This window comes from Silurus meridionalis, chromosome 17 (assembly GCF_014805685.1).
Source record: "Silurus meridionalis isolate SWU-2019-XX chromosome 17, ASM1480568v1, whole genome shotgun sequence".
NCBI classification, from domain to species: Eukaryota; Metazoa; Chordata; class Actinopteri; order Siluriformes; family Siluridae; genus Silurus; species Silurus meridionalis.
This window is the reverse complement of record NC_060900.1, coordinates 3,220,722-3,239,462: the sequence shown is the minus strand read 5'-3', so window position 1 is coordinate 3,239,462 and position 18,741 is coordinate 3,220,722. Positions and strand designations below refer to the sequence as shown.

General features: G+C 37.2%; 1 protein-coding gene across 1 annotated transcript; it reads left to right on the top strand.

Moving 5' to 3' along the window:
- Positions 1-228: 228 nt before the first annotated feature.
- Positions 229-16,396, top strand: npc1l1 (NPC1-like 1). The gene is made up of 19 exons (XM_046871884.1): positions 229-462; positions 1,292-2,603; positions 3,245-3,509; positions 3,614-3,714; positions 3,805-3,977; positions 4,084-4,212; positions 4,652-4,834; positions 4,958-5,072; positions 5,424-5,689; positions 5,852-5,941; positions 6,672-6,862; positions 9,393-9,520; positions 9,613-9,742; positions 10,035-10,093; positions 12,083-12,233; positions 13,299-13,530; positions 13,625-13,738; positions 14,419-14,581; positions 14,892-16,396. The coding sequence occupies exons 1-19, from the start codon at positions 400-402 to the stop codon at positions 15,050-15,052; spliced, it is 4,026 nt and encodes a 1,341-aa protein (XP_046727840.1). The 5' UTR covers positions 229-399; the 3' UTR covers positions 15,053-16,396.
- Positions 16,397-18,741: the final 2,345 nt, after the last annotated feature.

The following is an 18,741-nucleotide window of genomic DNA, read 5'->3' as shown; positions in this document are numbered from 1 at the left end:
TTTATTTCGGGACAGAGAAGTAGAGGAGTGTAATGGAATCTGCTATTCTTTCTTTCTTTCTTTTTTTAAAGCAGATGTTTTTTTTTGTGTTTGTTTCACTGATACCTCGCTTTCGGTGTCCTCCTCTAAGTTAATTATCAAACGAGGATATGACGTTTAAGCTTCATGATTGGCACTGAACACATCAGGCCAGATAAGAGACAGGCCGTAGTCGATATCTCATACGTCTCTGTTAAAGAGGGCTGGAAGTACTACCTCCTTATTTATCAGGACGTCTTCACGTATCCCTGGATACCAAAACATCCCCTTCCCTCTTCTTCTTTTTCTTCTTCTTCTCTTTCTCTCTTTTTTCTTTCCCTGTTGGATGTAACACTCCAGTAACTTTCAAAACTCGATAGAATGGGGGTTCTTGCACGGACGTGGGACAACTGCCTCATCTTTCTAACACTGGCTGCATGTTTGGTACGTCTTCTTTCGATCATATTTGTGTGCAGTTATTTTTTAGTTAAAATCTATTAAAACTGTTGGTGGTTAAAAAAATAAGTCGAAGTAAAAACTTATTTTTTATTGTATGAGAAATTTCAGTGTGAATCATTTTAATCTGGCATTTGTAAAATGTACGTTTTTTGCATTTAAATGGACCTCCGTGCATTTCATCTACATGCTCAAGTGTTTTTAATGGAGTATACACTTTTATGGACTATAGGATTGAAAGGTAGCCAGTTAATAGGTCTTAAAATGTATTTAATGGTTAACAGGTTTCTGCATACAGAACTTCAAAGCTTCTGTTCAAAATGATATTCATATTACCATTATAATATTATTATCTATTCAGTATAATTGTGGAAATACTTTGAATCCGTATACATTTGCGAATGGTTGAAATCTACTGCATGTGATTCTGTTTAATATCACGCTGGTTAGTTTTATTATATGACCTGACATATCTTATCATTGTAATTAAATCTGACTCCTGGGTAGGGAGCACCCTTTGCTACAAGAAAAACACACGAGTTGGCATAAAACAGTCATAAAAAAGTCTCAATAGCTGCAGTTGTTGTTTTCAAGGCCATGCACTCAACTCAACCCATAAACTCAAAACAGCTCTTCAGCCCATAGAATACATCATTCAGTATAGTATATCGATAATACTATAGGCATATTTCCCCATTTGACTGAATTTGGTTTTCACCTTGGTGTTCATAAGGCAGTAAAACGTTGCTACGTTATTGTGAAAATCTGTCTTTCATTTCCACAAGCCCGAAATTTTCATCACCTCTTCTGTTTGCAGGTGGTTTGTAATGCTCAGCCTCGACCTGGTTTCTGCGTGATGTACGATGATTGCGGTCTAAACCCCAACATCGCAGGGTCCTTGATCCCTGCAAGAATACCCTGCAAAAGTTATCAGCCAGCAGGCTTAGTGGTAGGCCAGCACTACCAGCTGTTGAAGGAGGTTTGTCCTATGCTAGACAGAGGCGCAGGTAACACCTTCGCCTGCTGCACCAGTGCTCAGTTGCGTGCCTTGCAAAGCAGCTTGATGCTTTCCAAAGCTGTGCTGCTCCGATGCCCGTCCTGTGCTTACAATTTTGCCCACATTCACTGCATCACCACCTGCAGTCCGGACCAGAGCCAGATAATCAACATCACCAAAACTATGAACGTCACGGTTGCTGGAGCACAGAAAGATGGTGTAGTTGCATACCAGGCCTATATTTCCACCAGCTTCAGCGATGCATCCTTCAGGTCCTGCCAGAACGTGCGTATTCCAGCAACAGGTGGATATGCCATCGCTACCATGTGTGGCCGATATGGTCATAAGCTGTGCACGCCTCAGCGCTGGTTAGATTTCCAGGGTGACACAAGCAATGGTCTGGCTCCACTTGATATTGATTTTAGACTTATACCACCTAGAGAGACCTCACAGGTACCAGAAGGAATGATTCCTTATGCAGGTTTTACTGTAGGCTGTAATGAAACATCACCAACAGGGGAAAAAGAGTGCTCTTGCCAGGACTGTCTGGATGCTTGCCCTTCAGTTCCTCCACCTCAACCTATTATAGAGAACAGCTTCATGGTTGGCAAAATGAACGGCATTCTCTTTATCTGCCTCATTCTCTTTATAGTTTTGTTCCTCCTATTCCTTGGATTCCTTGTGGTTAAATCTGTTTGGACCAAAATAAGTAAGACAGCAAAATGGAAAAAGGACAAAAACGCAAACAATGTCAACTACAACCCTAAAGTGAATCCCAAAGATGTGACATGCTCCGATCGAGCTAGTCTGGCCACTCAAGATTTCCTGGGTGCACACTTTCAGACTTGGGGAACTATTATGGCTAGGTATCCAAAGACTGTGATCTTTATATGTTTTGTTGTAGTGGTGGCATTTTCAACCGGGTTGATGCACATCGAACTGACCACCGATCCTGTTCAGCTTTGGTCAGCTCCTGAAAGTCGTGCCAGGCGCGAAAAGGACTTCCACGACCAGCATTTTGCCCCCTTCTTTCGTACCAACCAGTTGATCCTGACAGCTCCAGGCACAAAAGGCTATGTTTATGACTCCTTACTGTTCGGCAAAACAAACATCAGTGGCCTTATATCTAAAGGTTAGTACTTAATTCAAGTGTCTAAATTAAAATGGTATTATATTTATCATAGTAACATACATTAGTTTTTGTGCCAGTTCTAAAAAACTGCTATATTCTACACATTCGAATTTAAGTTACAACACAACACTGGTCTATTCGTGATTCTTATTGGTCGGAAGGAAATTCTTTCGTTATAGCCACACACAGTTGTGCCAGACGGAATGCAAATCATAGGTTAATATTATGTACTTGGTCTAAAATGTTATCATTCTATAGTAATAGATCATTTACAGCTCATCCAAAAATGAACTAATTTTTTAAAATGTTATTTCTGAACAAAGAACGTTTAATCTAAATGTACGTCTTTTTAAAAAAAAGAAAAGAAAAAAGAAACGTGTGTAACATTGTCTCCAGTGTCAGGACTTATGTAACACTTCGTTAGATGATATTTTTTTGTATTTACTAACTTAAAAACATAAATAAACAACATGAAATCAGGAACTAACTTGCCTTTTAGATGAATCTAGATCCACTAAATGTGTACTCATAAGCCAAATACATGGCTACACATACTGTAAGAGGAATCCAAACCTTTTAATATATTAATACTATTAACATTTTAGTAACCTTTAATACCAAAACTCTTTGCTTTCCCCCAGACCTCATTTTGCAACTATTGGAGCTTCAACAGAAAATCCAGGCAATTGAGTTCTGGTCTGACGATCTTAACAAAACCGCCAGCCTTAAGGACGTGTGCTATGCCCCACTCAATCCAGAAAACCCCTCTCTTTCTGACTGTGCTGTCAACAGTCTTCCCCAGTACTTCCAAAACAGGGTGGATAATCTGAACGCAAAGGTTAACATGACCGAACTAGGCGTGACCAAAGAAGTTGACTGGAGAGATCATTTCATCTACTGTGTCAAGTAAGTTTCTTGCTACTGATCAACAACCTCAAACAATGGCAGCAAATTCTGAGAGTCATCGTTATCTTTCCTGTGGATTTACCCTTGAATTCTCTTCTGCATAGCTCTCCATTATCTTTTAAGGACATCACTGCTCTTGGCATGAGCTGCATGGCTGACTATGGAGGACCTGTGTTCCCCTTCCTGGCTGTGGGAGGATACGATAGTAAGACAGACAGAAAGACATAGAGACATATTGTCATATACATGTGAGTCAAATAGGTAACCAATTAATGAGTCATGCCTTTGCTTTCAGATGAAGACTACACAAACGCTGAAGCATTCATCGTCACGTTTTCTTTGAACAACTACCCACGAGAACACCCAAAGTTCAAAGTGGTGCAAGAATGGGAATCAAACTTCTTAAAAATAGTACAGGAGTACCAGAAAGATCCCAGAACCAACTTTACTTTCGCCTACATGGCTGAGGTGAGCATAGAGTTACGACTGCCATGAAGTCTTCAAAAGACTTCAAAATCTCCCGATATACATTTTGATTTCCTCCCCAATTTCTAAAGCTTTATTGTCTGTGCAGAGGTCTTTAGAAGATGAAATCAACAGAACTACAATAGAGGACGTCCCCATCTTTATGATCAGCTACGCAGTAATTTTCTTGTACATTGCAGTGGCTTTGGGGGAATATTCATCCTTCAAACGCATTCTGGTGAGTCAGAAGGATGGAATCATTCTTATCTGCAGGATTTGTGGTTAAACATTTAAGGTGGTGCCCATGATTGAGGTTAAGCTTTTAAACAGTCCAACAAATCACGCTTGTTTTGCCATAATTCCCATCAACTCATTGCTTTCGCTAATGAAACAACCCCATAGGAGTTAGAGATTCCCCTTATTGGAAAGTCCCTCACTTTCGGCCACATACTGAAAGTTACAGAGAAAAACATAAATGAAGAGATGGGAAGTACCAACATATCTAATCATGACATTGCACAGATTATATGAAAATCACTTAAACTGTTATACATTTGCTTGATGTCTTAATAAATAACCAAACACCCTAAACCGAAATATAACAGGACTCAAACGATGTACAAGAATGCACTAATGGGATGTCTTTCTATTAAAATTATTTCCTTGTCTTTTTTTAGGTGGACTCAAAGATCCTTGTTGGCCTGGGAGGTATTTTAGTAGTAGCCTGCTCAGTCCTTGCCTCCATGGGTTTCTATGCTTGGATAGGAATCCCATCATCACTAGTCATTCTGCAGGTGGTCCCCTTTCTAGTCCTGGCTGTTGGAGCTGACAACATCTTCATCTTTGTACTGGAGTATCAGGTATATTTCTTGAATCTGCTGATCTTTATTGGTTTGGTATGACCATTTCCTATTGAACAGTATAGACTATCAGTTTTATCTTTTCCTTGCATTAATTAACACTGTGGAAATTTGTGTTATCAGAGAGATGTACGAAAACCAGGAGAGGCGCGGGAGGAGCAGATTGGGCGAGTTCTTGGAAATGTGGCTCCCAGCATGCTCCTTTGTAGCATGTCTGAATCTGTTTGCTTTTTCTTTGGTAAGATTTACATACCAGGTCCTAAACACCCACTTCACATCCACTTAAACTCAAAAATGTTGAGATTGGTTGAAATTTGGGCGTTAGAAGGAAAGGAACACTAAATTGCCACTCACAGATATCCCATGACTAGGGTTTCTTTGAAAGATCTCTCGAAAACCTACTTGGCAGCAGCCAGAATAAAGCGATATGATCTACTCTCACTTGAGGTAATCATGACCCAGGCATATTGTTTTAGTGCCTATATTAAATGATAACAAAGTATACACAGGGGTAACACATACAGTTCCATCCACACTCTACCAGAGTTCCCCTTACACTATATAATGTGTGTGTGGGTGTGTGTTCCAGGTGCTTTGAGTACAATGCCTGCCGTGAAGTCGTTTGCGCTCTACGCTGCTTTATCCATCCTCTTGGACTTCTTGCTGCAGATGACGGCATTTGTAGCCCTGCTGTCTATCGACGCTCGGCGACAAGACGCAAACCGATGTGAAATAGCCTGCTGCGTCAGTGTAAAGAAGCCACGAAGCTCCAAACCCAACGAGGGTTTCCTCCTTCCGCTAATGAGGAAATATTATGCCCCAGCACTGCTCCATCCTGTCTCTAGGATACTAGTGGTATGAACTGTTAAACTGGTGCAACAAGAATTCCTACATTAAACAAAACATACCTTTACACAAAATTAGAAATCTCATCAAAAGAACTAAAGCTGGTGTACACTGTCTTACATGGTAATATGTATAGTTTGTTTAAGCTGACATGATGATTTGCTCTTGCAGATCGTGTTATTCCTCTTCATGTTCTGTGCCTCAATCTTCCTTGCGTTCCATGTGAAGGTGGGGTTGGATCAGGAGCTGGCCATGCCAACAGTAAGAACACATTGATGAGTAATTCCAAATGGTGTTTATCTCCAGTGCCAGCACTGTGTAACATTCCCCTAAGAAAATACAGTGGAACTGCGATACTCACGACCTTGACACTCGCAACCTCGATAGTTGGTGACTTTTCATTTGGAAGCGGACTAAGAGTAACTCACAGAGTAACTCACGGAAAAATCTGATAGTTCGCGAGAAGCCGTGAGCGACTCGAAAGGTCGGAGTAACATTTCAAGAGTTTGTACTAATAAATTAGATAAAAATGTTTAAAAAACTATTTAATTATTGTATTATTCATTTAAAGTAGTAAATAAAACATTTATGACAAGTAATTCACAATTTTTGTTGAGTTTACAGTACATACAAATTTCCCTTGAAAAAGGAACCATCAAAAGGAGAGAGTCAAAACATCGCCATTTTTTGTTACTCGTGAGGGGTCATAGAACGTAACCCCCACGAGTATCGAGGTTACACTGTATTCCCATTAAGCCATCTTTAATTCTGAAATGTAAGAATTTAAATAACATTTTTTCCCAACCTTAAACTGCTGCTCCAAAAATGACAAGACACCTCATTTTTGCTTCACGTTTCAGTAAAGGAAACTAGAAGCAAATCTGTGACTGTGACCAAATTCTTCAAAGTCCACCAGAATAGTGAGACGAATGGAGTTCAATTTCTTCTAGCCTTCTCATAACCAGACCTCATCTCCTATTCACTTTTACAGGACTCCTACATGTTAAAATACTTTGAGTACCTTTACAAATACTTTGAAGTTGGGGTTCCAGTATATTTTGTTACGACAAGAGGATTCAACTTCTCAGACGTGTCTGGCATGAACGCAGTGTGCTCCAGCGTCGGCTGTGACCAGTTCTCCCTCACCCAGAAGATCCAGTACGCCACAGCATATCCAGACAGGTATAATCTTTTGACCTATTCACTTTGCTATTGCAAGAGTTAGAAATGTATGAAGTATGACGATTAAATTTATAGAATGTTATGAATTTAGGAAAGAATTTATGTTGTATTTTGACACTGAATGTATTGTATTTGTGGATGCACTTCTATTTTGAAAAGAAGGTAAGCAAGCGTGTGTTCTTGGTGGTGTGCAGAGGAGCGGGGCGGTGATGGGTAATAAATACAAGTTGGAAGAGTATGAGAAAGAAGGGCTCAGTGGTGTCTGTGTATGTTATCAGAGAACTAATCTTGCTTTAATATCCACAAACAACACTTGTTCGCTCTAAATTTTACATTTACATTGCATTGATGGCAATTGGCAGATGCTTTTATCCAGAGCGACTTACAGTTATCTCAGTTATACAGCAGGTTAAAGGCCTTGCTCAAAGGCCCAGCAGTGGCAGCTTAGTGGTGCTGGGATTTAAATTCATGACCTTCCGTTCAGAAGTCCAACATCTTATCCCCTGAGCTACCACTTCAGAATTATAATCTTGATGATCCCTCAGATATCCGAGGCCGGGAATCCACAAGATAGAGAACTTTTGCTATTTTATAGTACACGTACACAGCAAAGAAATGTAGTGAGTGCTAAAGTGGCCTTGCTGTCAGAGAGAACATCAAGACTTCTCAAGGACGTACTCTCACTTCCCTTTGGAACACTGACAGTTTTGTTGAGAAAAATATGATGATAGAATCAGAATCAGAAAGCTTAATTAGCAGGTATGTTTGCACTTACAAGGAATTGGTTTTGGTGACAGAAGCTTCCATTGGCACATTTTTTTTTTATAAAAGATAAACAAAATAATAATAAAAATAAATAAATAAAAGAAATAAGGTAAAAATGTGGTATTTCACGTTTTTCAATAAAAAAAATATATATATATATATATATATATATATATATATGTATGAAGTAAATTAAGTACAAGTATGTAAAGTAAATTAATATATATAAAGTGCAGTATAATATATATATATATATATATATATATATATATATATATATATATATATATATATATATAGTATTGCAGTACTGCCCCATTCCCCCAAGTCTCTTGCTCATCAGAGATAAACACACATCAGACCCTTTAATTCTTATGTTCTGTAAGATTTCTTTGAGACAAGGTCCATTGTAAAAAAACTCTATATAGAAATAAACCTGAACTTGAACTTCAAAAAGGATATTGATTGGATGTGAGGAAAAGTGATTTTCTGGACAGGGGACCACCAATAATCAAACCAATAATAGAAACAGGAAACTGAAAATAAAATGAATCATAGCTTTGTAGTTCATAGTTTTGTATTTAAACTATAATAGTAGAGTATGTAAGCAAAAAGGATCCTAACAAGAGCTGAATTTAAATAAGATAAAATCTTTTTCGTTGCGTTTTTTTTAGTTATTACCAAGCAGGTAATCATAGATGTTTAGGATATAAAGATTTAATTAAAATGAAATGAAAATGCTTTTGGGTGTCTGGTTTATTTTTCATAGGTTTTTAATACATGTTCTGATCAAACCCTTTTCTCTTATGCAATTTTTTTCAATGTTAGCTAGTCTACTAGAACGCTAGTTCTTTGTCTCCATGGTTACTTTAGTAGTCGCTTGTTGGTTAGCGATACACACTGATACGCATTTTTACCTTTGAACGAGTTATAAGTCAGTTCTAATCCTGTCTCTGGTCCTAAGAAGGTACTTTATCTTCTGAGAGGTTTTTTTATTGATTTTATTTACAGCAGTGTAAAAAAAACTTTGCTCGGGTTAAAAAGGTCACAATTAACAATTTAATTAAACATAATATCCATATGAAGAAGTCAGTAACTGTAGCCTGCTGTATAGCTCACTATAGTTTAGTTCATACTGTATGTGATATTTGTTTTCTTTGGGGTTTTTTCTTCTCTTTTTTTCACATGCCTGTTTCTCTGCTCTTAGACCTTGGATTTTTGTTTGCTTTGGTCATTTTAAAAGACGACAATGAACACAGATTTGTCATGGTACAGCTAATGGTTAACAGCTGTTGTATAAGGAGATAAGTGCTACCGATAGAGTTATAGGAATGTAAAATCGTTCCTCTGTACTCGGTACCTGTCATTTCCCTGGAATACTTTTTTTCGTCCGAGGTGCAAGTAATTGACATCATTTAGGTTCTTTTTTAAAAACACTTCACAGCGGGATATGAATCAACTGAAAAATTATTTTCTTTTCATCTTTTACGATTTTTCTTACAAAAGGCTTTTATTTGTAATGTAATTCATTTATTTGTATTGTATATTACATTGATTGTATTGTGATTTCTTTCACATTTTATTTGAATAATGTACTAATAATTAATAACAAGAAAAACAAACAAAATTAAACAAGAAATAGACAAATATGAATTGAATTAATGCTACATTATGTATATTTACAAGACTTTTTTTGTATTTTATTTTCTAAAAATACCTACAATACCTATAAACCATTTTCCATGCTCTTGCTCATGCTCGTCAGGTCCTACTTGGCCATCCCAGCATCCTCCTGGGTAGACGATTACATCGACTGGCTGAATCCTCAGTCCCGATGCTGTCGGCTTTACACCATTGGACCCAACATAGGGAAATTCTGTCCTGCCTCTGAGAGTGTGTATCACAGCATGCAATATTTGGACTTTTGGTGTATGATTGAAATGCAATTAAATTGAAAAAGTTACTTTCCTTTTTTTAACCTCTAGATGCTCTGAAGTGTATGAAGAAGTGCATGAAAACCCCATCCGGCAGCCTCCTGCGTCCAACAGAAGCTGAGTTCCACAAGTATCTCCCCAGCTTTCTTTCCAACCGGCCAGACTTACAGTGTCCCAAAGGGTGTGTGAAAACGAAATCATAGAAACCATTAATAAAGTGGTTCTCAGACTTGGAGCTGTTGTTGAGGTCATCATACCTTTAAATCAAACGCTGCTTAGTGTTTGAGTCTTCTAAAATATTTTACTATTTTATAAACAAAATATGTAAAATTATTATAGCATTATTGAACAGATCTGCATCCTCTAGTATAAATGTAGCCTTGCGATAAAGCTTTTATTCGAATAATAAAAAAGTCAGAACAAATGTAGATAAGCATTGGTAGTTTTATCATTTAGTTTTGTTTTTTCCACAGTGGTTTGGGGGCTTATGACACATCTGTGGTCCGGGACAATGAGACGGGAGAGATATTAGGTAAGGTGATCAAGAAAAACATTTTTATAAATACAATTTAAGCACTTAGTATCTACTCTATAATAAACACTAAACAAAACACTAACAGTGTAGTAAAAAATACTAATCCAAAAAATAGACAAAGATCGTAACACAAAGCCTAGCATTAGAGTAAACAAGCTACAGCAAAACAAACTAGCATTAAACAAACTGACCTTAATAAGGCTTTAAAGAACACAAATGAACCCTAAAGCTAGCATTACATGTTTAACTACCTGAAAACAACCATTAAACTGAACATTATTATTGCAAACACACTGACCTTAAAACTAACATTATACCAAACACACTGACAATAAAACAAGCATTATACCAAACACATTGACCTTAAAACAAGCCTTACACCAAACACACTAACCCTAAAACTAGCAATTATACCAAACACACTAACCCTAAAACTAGCATCATACCAAACACATTAAGTTTGAAACAAGCATTATACCAAACACACTGACCCTAAACGAGCAATTATACCAAACACCCTAACCCTAAAACAAGCATTATATTAAACACACTGACTCTAAAACTAACATTATACCAAACGCATTGACCTTAAAAAGCATTACACCAAACACACTAACCCTAAAACTAGCAATTATACCAAACACACTAACCCTAAAACTAGCAATTATACCAAACACACCAACTCTAAAACTAACATTATACCAAACACACCGACCCTACAACCAACATTACACCAAACACACTGACCCTAAAACTAGCATTATACCAAACACACTAACCCTAAAACTAGCAATTATATCAAACACACTAACCCAAAACTAGCAATTATACCAAACACACCAACTCTAAAACTAACATTATACCAAACACACCGACCCTACAACCAACATTACACCAAACACACTGACCCTAAAACTAGCATTATACCAAACACATTGACCTTAAAACAAGCATTACACCAAACACACTAACCCTAAAACTAGCAATTATATCAAACACACTAACTCTAAAACTCACATTATACTAAACACACCGACCCTACAACTAACAATACACCAAACACACTGACCCTAAAACTAGCATTATACCAAACACTTCGACCTTAAAACAAGCATTACACCAAACACACTAACCCAAAAACTAGCAATTATATCAAACACACTAACTCTAAAACTCACATTATACTAAACACACCGACCCTACAACTAACAATACACCAAACACACTGACCCTAAAACTAGCATTATACCAAACACTTCAACCTTAAAACAAGCATTACACCAAACACACTAACCCAAAAACTAGCAATTATACCAAACACACTAACTCTAAAACTAACATTATACCAAACACACTGACCCTACAACCAACATTACACCAAACACACTGACCCTACAACCATCATTACACCAAACACACGGACCCTAAAACTAGCATTATACCAAACACATTGACCTTAAAACAAGCATTACACCAAACACACTAACCTTAAAACTAGCAATTATACCAAACACTAACCCTAAAACTAGCAATTATACCAAACACACTAACCCTAAAACTAGCAATTATACCAAACACACTAACTCTGAAACTAGCATTATACCAAACACACCGACCATACAACCAACATTACACCAAACACACTAACCCAAAAACTGTAATCATTATTATTGCAAACACACTAACCCTAAAGCTAGCAATTGTATAGTAAACAGACTAACCCTAACATAACAGTAAAATAATTTCCCTAAAACTAGCATTCAAGTAAAACATTGACCAAAAAAATAAATAGACAATAAACAGACTACCATCAAGTTTAGCATTATAGTAAACAGACTATATAAAAACATTAGAATGCATTAGAATGAGCAGATAATAAGGAATTTTTTCAGTTTAATCATAGAGATAACTTTAATGATAGATCTCTCTCTCTCTCTCTCTCTCTCTCTCTCTCTCTATCTTTTCTCTCCCTTTATGTGTCTGCAGCGTCCCGGTTCATGGCATATCACATTCCTCTCACCAACTCGCAGGAGTTTACAGAAGCTTTGGTCAAAGCAAGAGAACTCGCCAACAACATCACCCTGGAGATGAGAGAAGTAAACGGCACGGAACCTGATTTTGAAGTCTTCCCCTATACGTGAGCATTACATTTCCACCCTTCACCATTTTTGCATGTCTCCTTGTGTCTGATTGTTAGACTGATTAGAAATGAATATTTGCTTATGACAGGATATAAAAGTGTTCCAGTAATGTTGCAGTTTTGTGTGCAGAATCTGATCATTTTGTGTAGAACTATAGAACAACTAGGAAAAACAGATGTTATGGCACGCATGCATACAGTGCTTTGAAAAACTAAGTAAAGTTAGTAAAGTTACTGATGTAGGTGATTTGAGGAGCCCTTGGGTGAAGTCAGTGTTCCAACTCACCCCAAAGGTGTTCAATGGGTCTGAGGTTAGAGCTCTATAGCAGGACACATAAGATCTTTAACTCCAAACCATGTAAAGCATGTCTTCATGGAGCTGGTTTTGTGCACAGGAGCATGGTCATGCTGGAACAGATTTGGGTCTCCTAGTTCAAATGAGGAAAGAATTTTATTCTACTGCATCCAAAGACTCTATACATTTGTGTGCCTCAAACTCTGTGGAAGAACCACATATGGCCGGAAAAGTCAGATGTTCCAATACTTTTGCTATTTAATATTTTATTTTAGTTAAAAAAATTAAATACAGTTCTTACAAAGTGTAAACTCCATTCAGTCCATCCAAAGTATTTCCTGTGTACTGACACTGGAGACTCCTTCCCTAAATCTCACATCAACACCATGCCCATCATGTTTTATATCTGAGTGTTTTTCCATGAGAAGTATACAAAATACATGCAATTAAATGACATGCTTTGTCAAAGCTGCTGTTACAAAATATTAATTTCCCTTTAACCAAAAGGTCAGCAGCACAGTGGTCATATTTATTGTTTAAGGAGGTGTACACTATTTTAAACATTGTTGCAAAATTGTTTCTGGAACTATACCGCCCCCTACAGACAGCAGTCTTGTTTGAGGTGACATAGTGTTAGGTGACTGAAAGTAGTGCCTTCAAATATTTAAATATATGTAAAATAGCAAAACCATCACAAGTCTATGAATTGTAATAATGTATTAAAGTTTAACTGAGTATTAATTAACGTGATCGGATTTCCTCGGCAGTGTGACGTACGTGTACTACGAGCAGTACATTACCATTGTAAATGAGGGCCTGGTGAACCTTGCACTCTGTCTGTTGCCTACTTTCGTGGTGTGCTGCATTTTGCTCGGCATGGACCTGAGCTCGGGTCTCCTCAACCTCCTGACCATAGTGATGATCACAGTGGACACGGTCGGAGTCATGACGCTGTGGGGCATCGACTACAACGCCGTGTCGCTGATCAACCTCGTCACGGTGAGTAAAAAACATGGTGATTTGAAATTTTTTAATTCTGGTAAAGAACTAAGCTGGACAATGTCTTTATTTGTCCGGTCTACCTTTTGTCCAGGCTGTGGGGATTTCAGTGGAGTTTGTGTCTCATCTAACGCGTTCCTTCGCCCTCAGCACTTTAGCCAGTAAGGTGGAGAGAGCCAAAGAGGCTACAGCTAAGATGGGCAGTGCGGTAAGTGCTTCAGTCACAGTAACAACATCAGATAAAGGACTTATAGCTCACCTCAATGGTCCTCAATGTAAAAAAAATCCATGCCTTGCTTATTCTACAGAGCCCTAAAGGAAATATATATACATACATACATAATATATGTAGCATGTTTAGTGATCCAGGTATGAAAAAGTTTCCTTTTTTAAAGGAATCTTATTAGACACCATCGAAATACCTGAGGTGTCGTCACTGAAATATTATTTTAGACCACCAGCAAGATTTTTGAACTGCAGCAAGATAAGTCAAGATAAAATTAGCCATTGGACACTTTAGTTAGGAATTTTTGAAAAAAATCAAGAAAATATTAGGTAATCTGTTATCATAACAGTCTTCTGCCACCATTTGAGGCCTGACCAACAATCAATCATGTAACACATGACAGGTGAACACAGTAGTGTAACAAAGCAGAAAAATGCACAAGTTTGCGTTTTTACTTGGATTGCTTTACTTGGAAAATTACTCAAATTTATAATTTTTTTTATACAAAAGTCACAATTTGTATATCTATTTTTGTCTATTGCCTGTGTCCATTTTATCTGTTGGTTGATGATGGCACTTATAAAACTATTACTATGTTCTTCTTGTGATATGCATGTGAAGGTGCTTTCTTTAACTCATGTGCCGTGTGTGGTGTTTGACAGGTTTTTGCTGGCGTCGCTATGACCAACCTGCCCGGGATCATTGTTCTGGCGTTCGCTAAGGCTCAGCTCATTCAGATCTTCTTCTTCCGGCTGAATCTGGTGATCACGCTGCTGGGAATGGCACACGGCCTCATCTTCCTGCCTGTGCTGCTCAGCTACTTTGGTATGACACACATTCTTTTTATCTCTCTTTCATGCATTACTAATTTTCTGGAGGTTTTTACTTTAACACTCTCTTTATGTAGTTAGGATTATTACTGTACTTGTGTCATATCATAATAATCTGTTCTACCATTAACCTTCACATAGTTCTTTAATTCCCTCTATGAATTCCTACCAACTTTCCTGTAAATATCTGCTTAATCAAAATCCGTCTTAAAAAGGTAAAGGTTTAACTAAACGAACAGTCAAAAAAACAAGTAGCATCGCTGTAAAAAACACCAGTCTGAACCCTCTGCCACATGTGTCTTCAGGTCCATCTACAAACAAAGCCTTGCTACTGGAGCTCCAGAAAAAGAAAGACATGGAGATGGAGCAGCGCAACAAAGCGGTTTACGAAAACGGTGGCTTCGAGAGGAACGATAACGCCACAACACCAGACCCAAGCACAGCGCAGGAAAACTCCCATATCTAAAGTAACACTTTTCTATAGAGCTCGGACCACCTTCCTCTCCTGCTGCTCTTCCCTCTGCTTCAAGACCGCTGGCAGAGACAGAGAGAGGCAAAGGATGTTCTTTATTTTTTTTATTAACAATCAGACACTTTCAGTATACACACTAGTGCAATATACGGGTCAGGAGAACAGTCTTTATAAGGATAAAGCTTTTTTCACCTCAGCAGCACAGTCATGTGTGGTTCGCCTGCTCTAACACTGAAAGCAGAAACTGGTGACGGAAGAATAATAATAGTTTAAACTTTCATGCACAGATGTTAATGCAGCTAATGCTGTAAAAAAAGGTTGACACTTGAGTCTTATCTGAAAATCTTGTCTTCGGCTAATTACATATTTTAAACTAGCTGCCACTGGTAACCTCCTTAGCCGTAGCTATAGACTTTAAAGGTTTAAAAAAAATCAATATTGTTCTAATTATCACATTTAGATAAACCTTTTATTAACAATCTTCTCCTACTTGGTTTATAAAGCTAATCACAGGCTACTTGACGTATAGTATAGATGCTAGTTAGGGAAATGTTAGCAAAACATACATGCTGTTTACTTCAAAGCAGATGCTGCTACTTCGTTAAACAGACAGTAATTAGATCGACTAGCAGTGCTACTGAAGCTGTAAGTTAAAAGAACTAGCTAATAGTTTTACGTCGTTCCAGCTGAGATGTTAAGAATCAGTAATGCTGCTTGTAAAGCAGAAATGCTAGGTTTCACAGATTCACTAACATCTATAGCGATTCAGGCTAGCTAACAGCTTTATTAGCTTTATTTGTAAACGCAGAGTATCAACTTTTTTTTAGGAGCAATATTTTTACAACATGTGAAGATCAAACTGGATTTTACCTATGGTTTTGTAGGGAGAAATCTTATCAGCTAGTTTAGCTAAAAAAAATAGCTACTTTCTGTCTGACTATATATGTGTATACACTATATATAGTAATGTCAGTGCTAAAAATACAGTGTGATCTGAATAGTATTATATTCCTCACATAACTTTGACTAATTCTGCTTATGAGAGAAATTTGTTAGAGCAGGACAACCTGCCAAAGAACTGTCACTTCTATCAGCCATAACACAGGCTTCGTGACCGCTGTGAAGCCATTTCTAGGCTGGTATCATTTTCTTGAATGTTGAATCTTGTCTTCTAGTGTAGGCCTGCACTTACACTTCACTACAGCCTGACATGGAAATCGGATGGAATGCATGAGAGAAATAATTTCAGAATTGAAAATCATTTTGCACACATTTTGTTTTTGTTGTTGTAGTACTACTGTATTTTATTTAATTTCATGACATTTGCATAGAATGCCTTTTTTTTTTTTTTTTTTTTTTTAAACACTACTGCTGCCATACACTCCAGTGGAATAAGGTCTGCTAATTGTGTCAATGAGAAATGCACTCTGGGTATCCGTACGTCTGTGTACGTGGGTGCAGTACGATCAAACTGCTGATGTAACGATCAATGCAAGCCGTTAAGAACTAATAAATGACATAACAGGGATTGAGCCTCGGTGGATTTGGGATTGTGAAATAATTCTCGACTCTTTGCACCTACGTTATCTAGGTGAACTGCGACCTCGCAGATCTACAGTCCTTGCATTTTCAATACAAGGAACAAAGAAGTGAAGAAGATATTTGTTTGGACCACTAACATTCATCGCAATGCTGAACATGTTTCACAGTATGTTCAATTCAATTCAGCCGAATGAGATTGTTTGGACATGTGCAGAGGAGAATATACGGTACATGGAGTATATCAGTAGAAGAATGCTGAGGATGGAGCCGCCAGGCAGGAGGAAAAGAGGAAGGCCATATATCAAACAGTGAGCATAGACAGGATGTGGGGAAGTGGTAGTTCAGTGTTTAAGATGTTGACCTTCCTTCTGCAGAGTCATAAGTTCAAATCCATTCATCTTTAAGATACCACTGATGTGTCCCTGAGCAAGGCACTTAACCCTTCAACATTGTTGTGTAAATAAGATAATTGTAAGTTGTCCTAAGTAAGGGTGCCAAGTGCTGTAAAAAATCAGCAATGACCTAATTGAAATTAATCCAAATTTTAGACGATAAATCGTCTCTGCAAGATCACGCGAAGGTAATCGATAATTACATTTGCCAGACACCTTATACAGAGTGACTTACAACAGCTTGGTAGCGCTGGGATTTGAGGCAAATTTCAGAACAACTGACTGAGGTTTGGACCTACATATAGACACACTAAGATTTGCAAAAGAGTAAAACATAGGGAAATTATTAAGTAAGTAAAAATAAAAATCAGCAACTGCCTAATTGTGCAATAATAAAAAGTCTATAGACTGTGCTACAACACAGATTGGCAACATCACACAAGGGTCATCCATAATTGACATATAAACAAACAAAAAAAGACTTACTAATGTACAATAAGACCTAAAAAGTCACAGCAGGGTATACATACACTAGGGGTTATGCAAACCTTTCATTAAAGGACCCTTATTAGACAGCATCTGAGAGGTCGTCACTGATATATTATTTTAGTCTCCAATACAGCAAATGTTTAAACTGCTGCAGTTTTTAAAGTATTTTAAAATCAAATTACACATTGGACACTTTAGTTAGGAAATCAAAGTGTGTCCCCCCCAAGACCAAATTATTGTAATTAAAGTAAGAGAACCACACGGAATAAAACTTATTTAGTTTATTAAAAATAAAAAAATAAGATTTTTTTTGTTTGTTTACAAAAGTCAAAACTTTTGTCTCCATATTTTATTAGTGACGCAAAAGATTACATTAAATACATAATTCATCGTATAAAATGCATTACATCTGATGCCATTTCTGTTGAAAACGATTGCATGGTAAGTGTAATTCATATATTGTTAAATGTGAACAGAAGCAGCAAAATACCAGTGAGAACTGCTCAGGATTAGTTCAGGGGCTAAAATCCAGAAACACCTCACCTTACATCATCAATTCGATCCATGACTTAAATCAAATAAATCCTATGACCCTGAGTAAATCCCTATAAGCAACGCCATGACATCACTAATGCATTGTTGTTCATTAATTCAACATTTTTACTGCATTTTTAAAAAATGCATATATTGCTTTATAGATCTCGGCTGTTTTTCGTGCTGATGATGGTGTTCTTTTCACACTCAAGCATCATCTTTGATATGCTAAAATCTGTGCCTTATCAAACTAGCCGGTGTCTGAGTCAAGCCAAAAAAAACAAGCTATGGCGGAAAACTTGTTACGATATTCATGGCATTTTATCATGGCTACTGTGTCTTATAACAATATACTATGACACTTGGTAGAACCAGGGCCAGTACTAGCAGTAGGAACTTCTCTGTAGACATGGGAAAAAATATTAAAGTCAGAGATTCAAACAAGGCAGTAAAATTTAATTAAAGTGATATAATTAAAACAATATAATTAAAGTGTTTAAGTTTTTATATGACTCTATACATTACATCACATTGTCTTGTATATTTTTGTGACTTTTTTATAGTTTTTAGATGATTTTTATGGGTTTTTAATATTAAAAAACAGTTAAAGGTGCGTGAACTGACGTTTGTCGAATTATAATTGTTTACTTATTATAACAAATGAAAACAATGTAAGGTCGAAATTGATGGAAGTTGGAATGACGTAGGTGGATTGAACAAAGCATT

Excerpts from the sequence above, each read along its gene's own strand:
- npc1l1 (XM_046871884.1), top strand. The coding sequence starts at position 400 with ATGGGGGTTCTTGCACGGACGTGGGACAACTGCCTCATCTTTCTAACA. Across the intron at positions 5,073-5,423 it reads ATCTGTTTGCTTTTTCTTTG|GTGCTTTGAGTACAATGCCT; the intron begins GTAAGATTTACA and ends TGTGTGTTCCAG. Across the intron at positions 6,863-9,392 it reads GCCACAGCATATCCAGACAG|GTCCTACTTGGCCATCCCAG; the intron begins GTATAATCTTTT and ends CATGCTCGTCAG.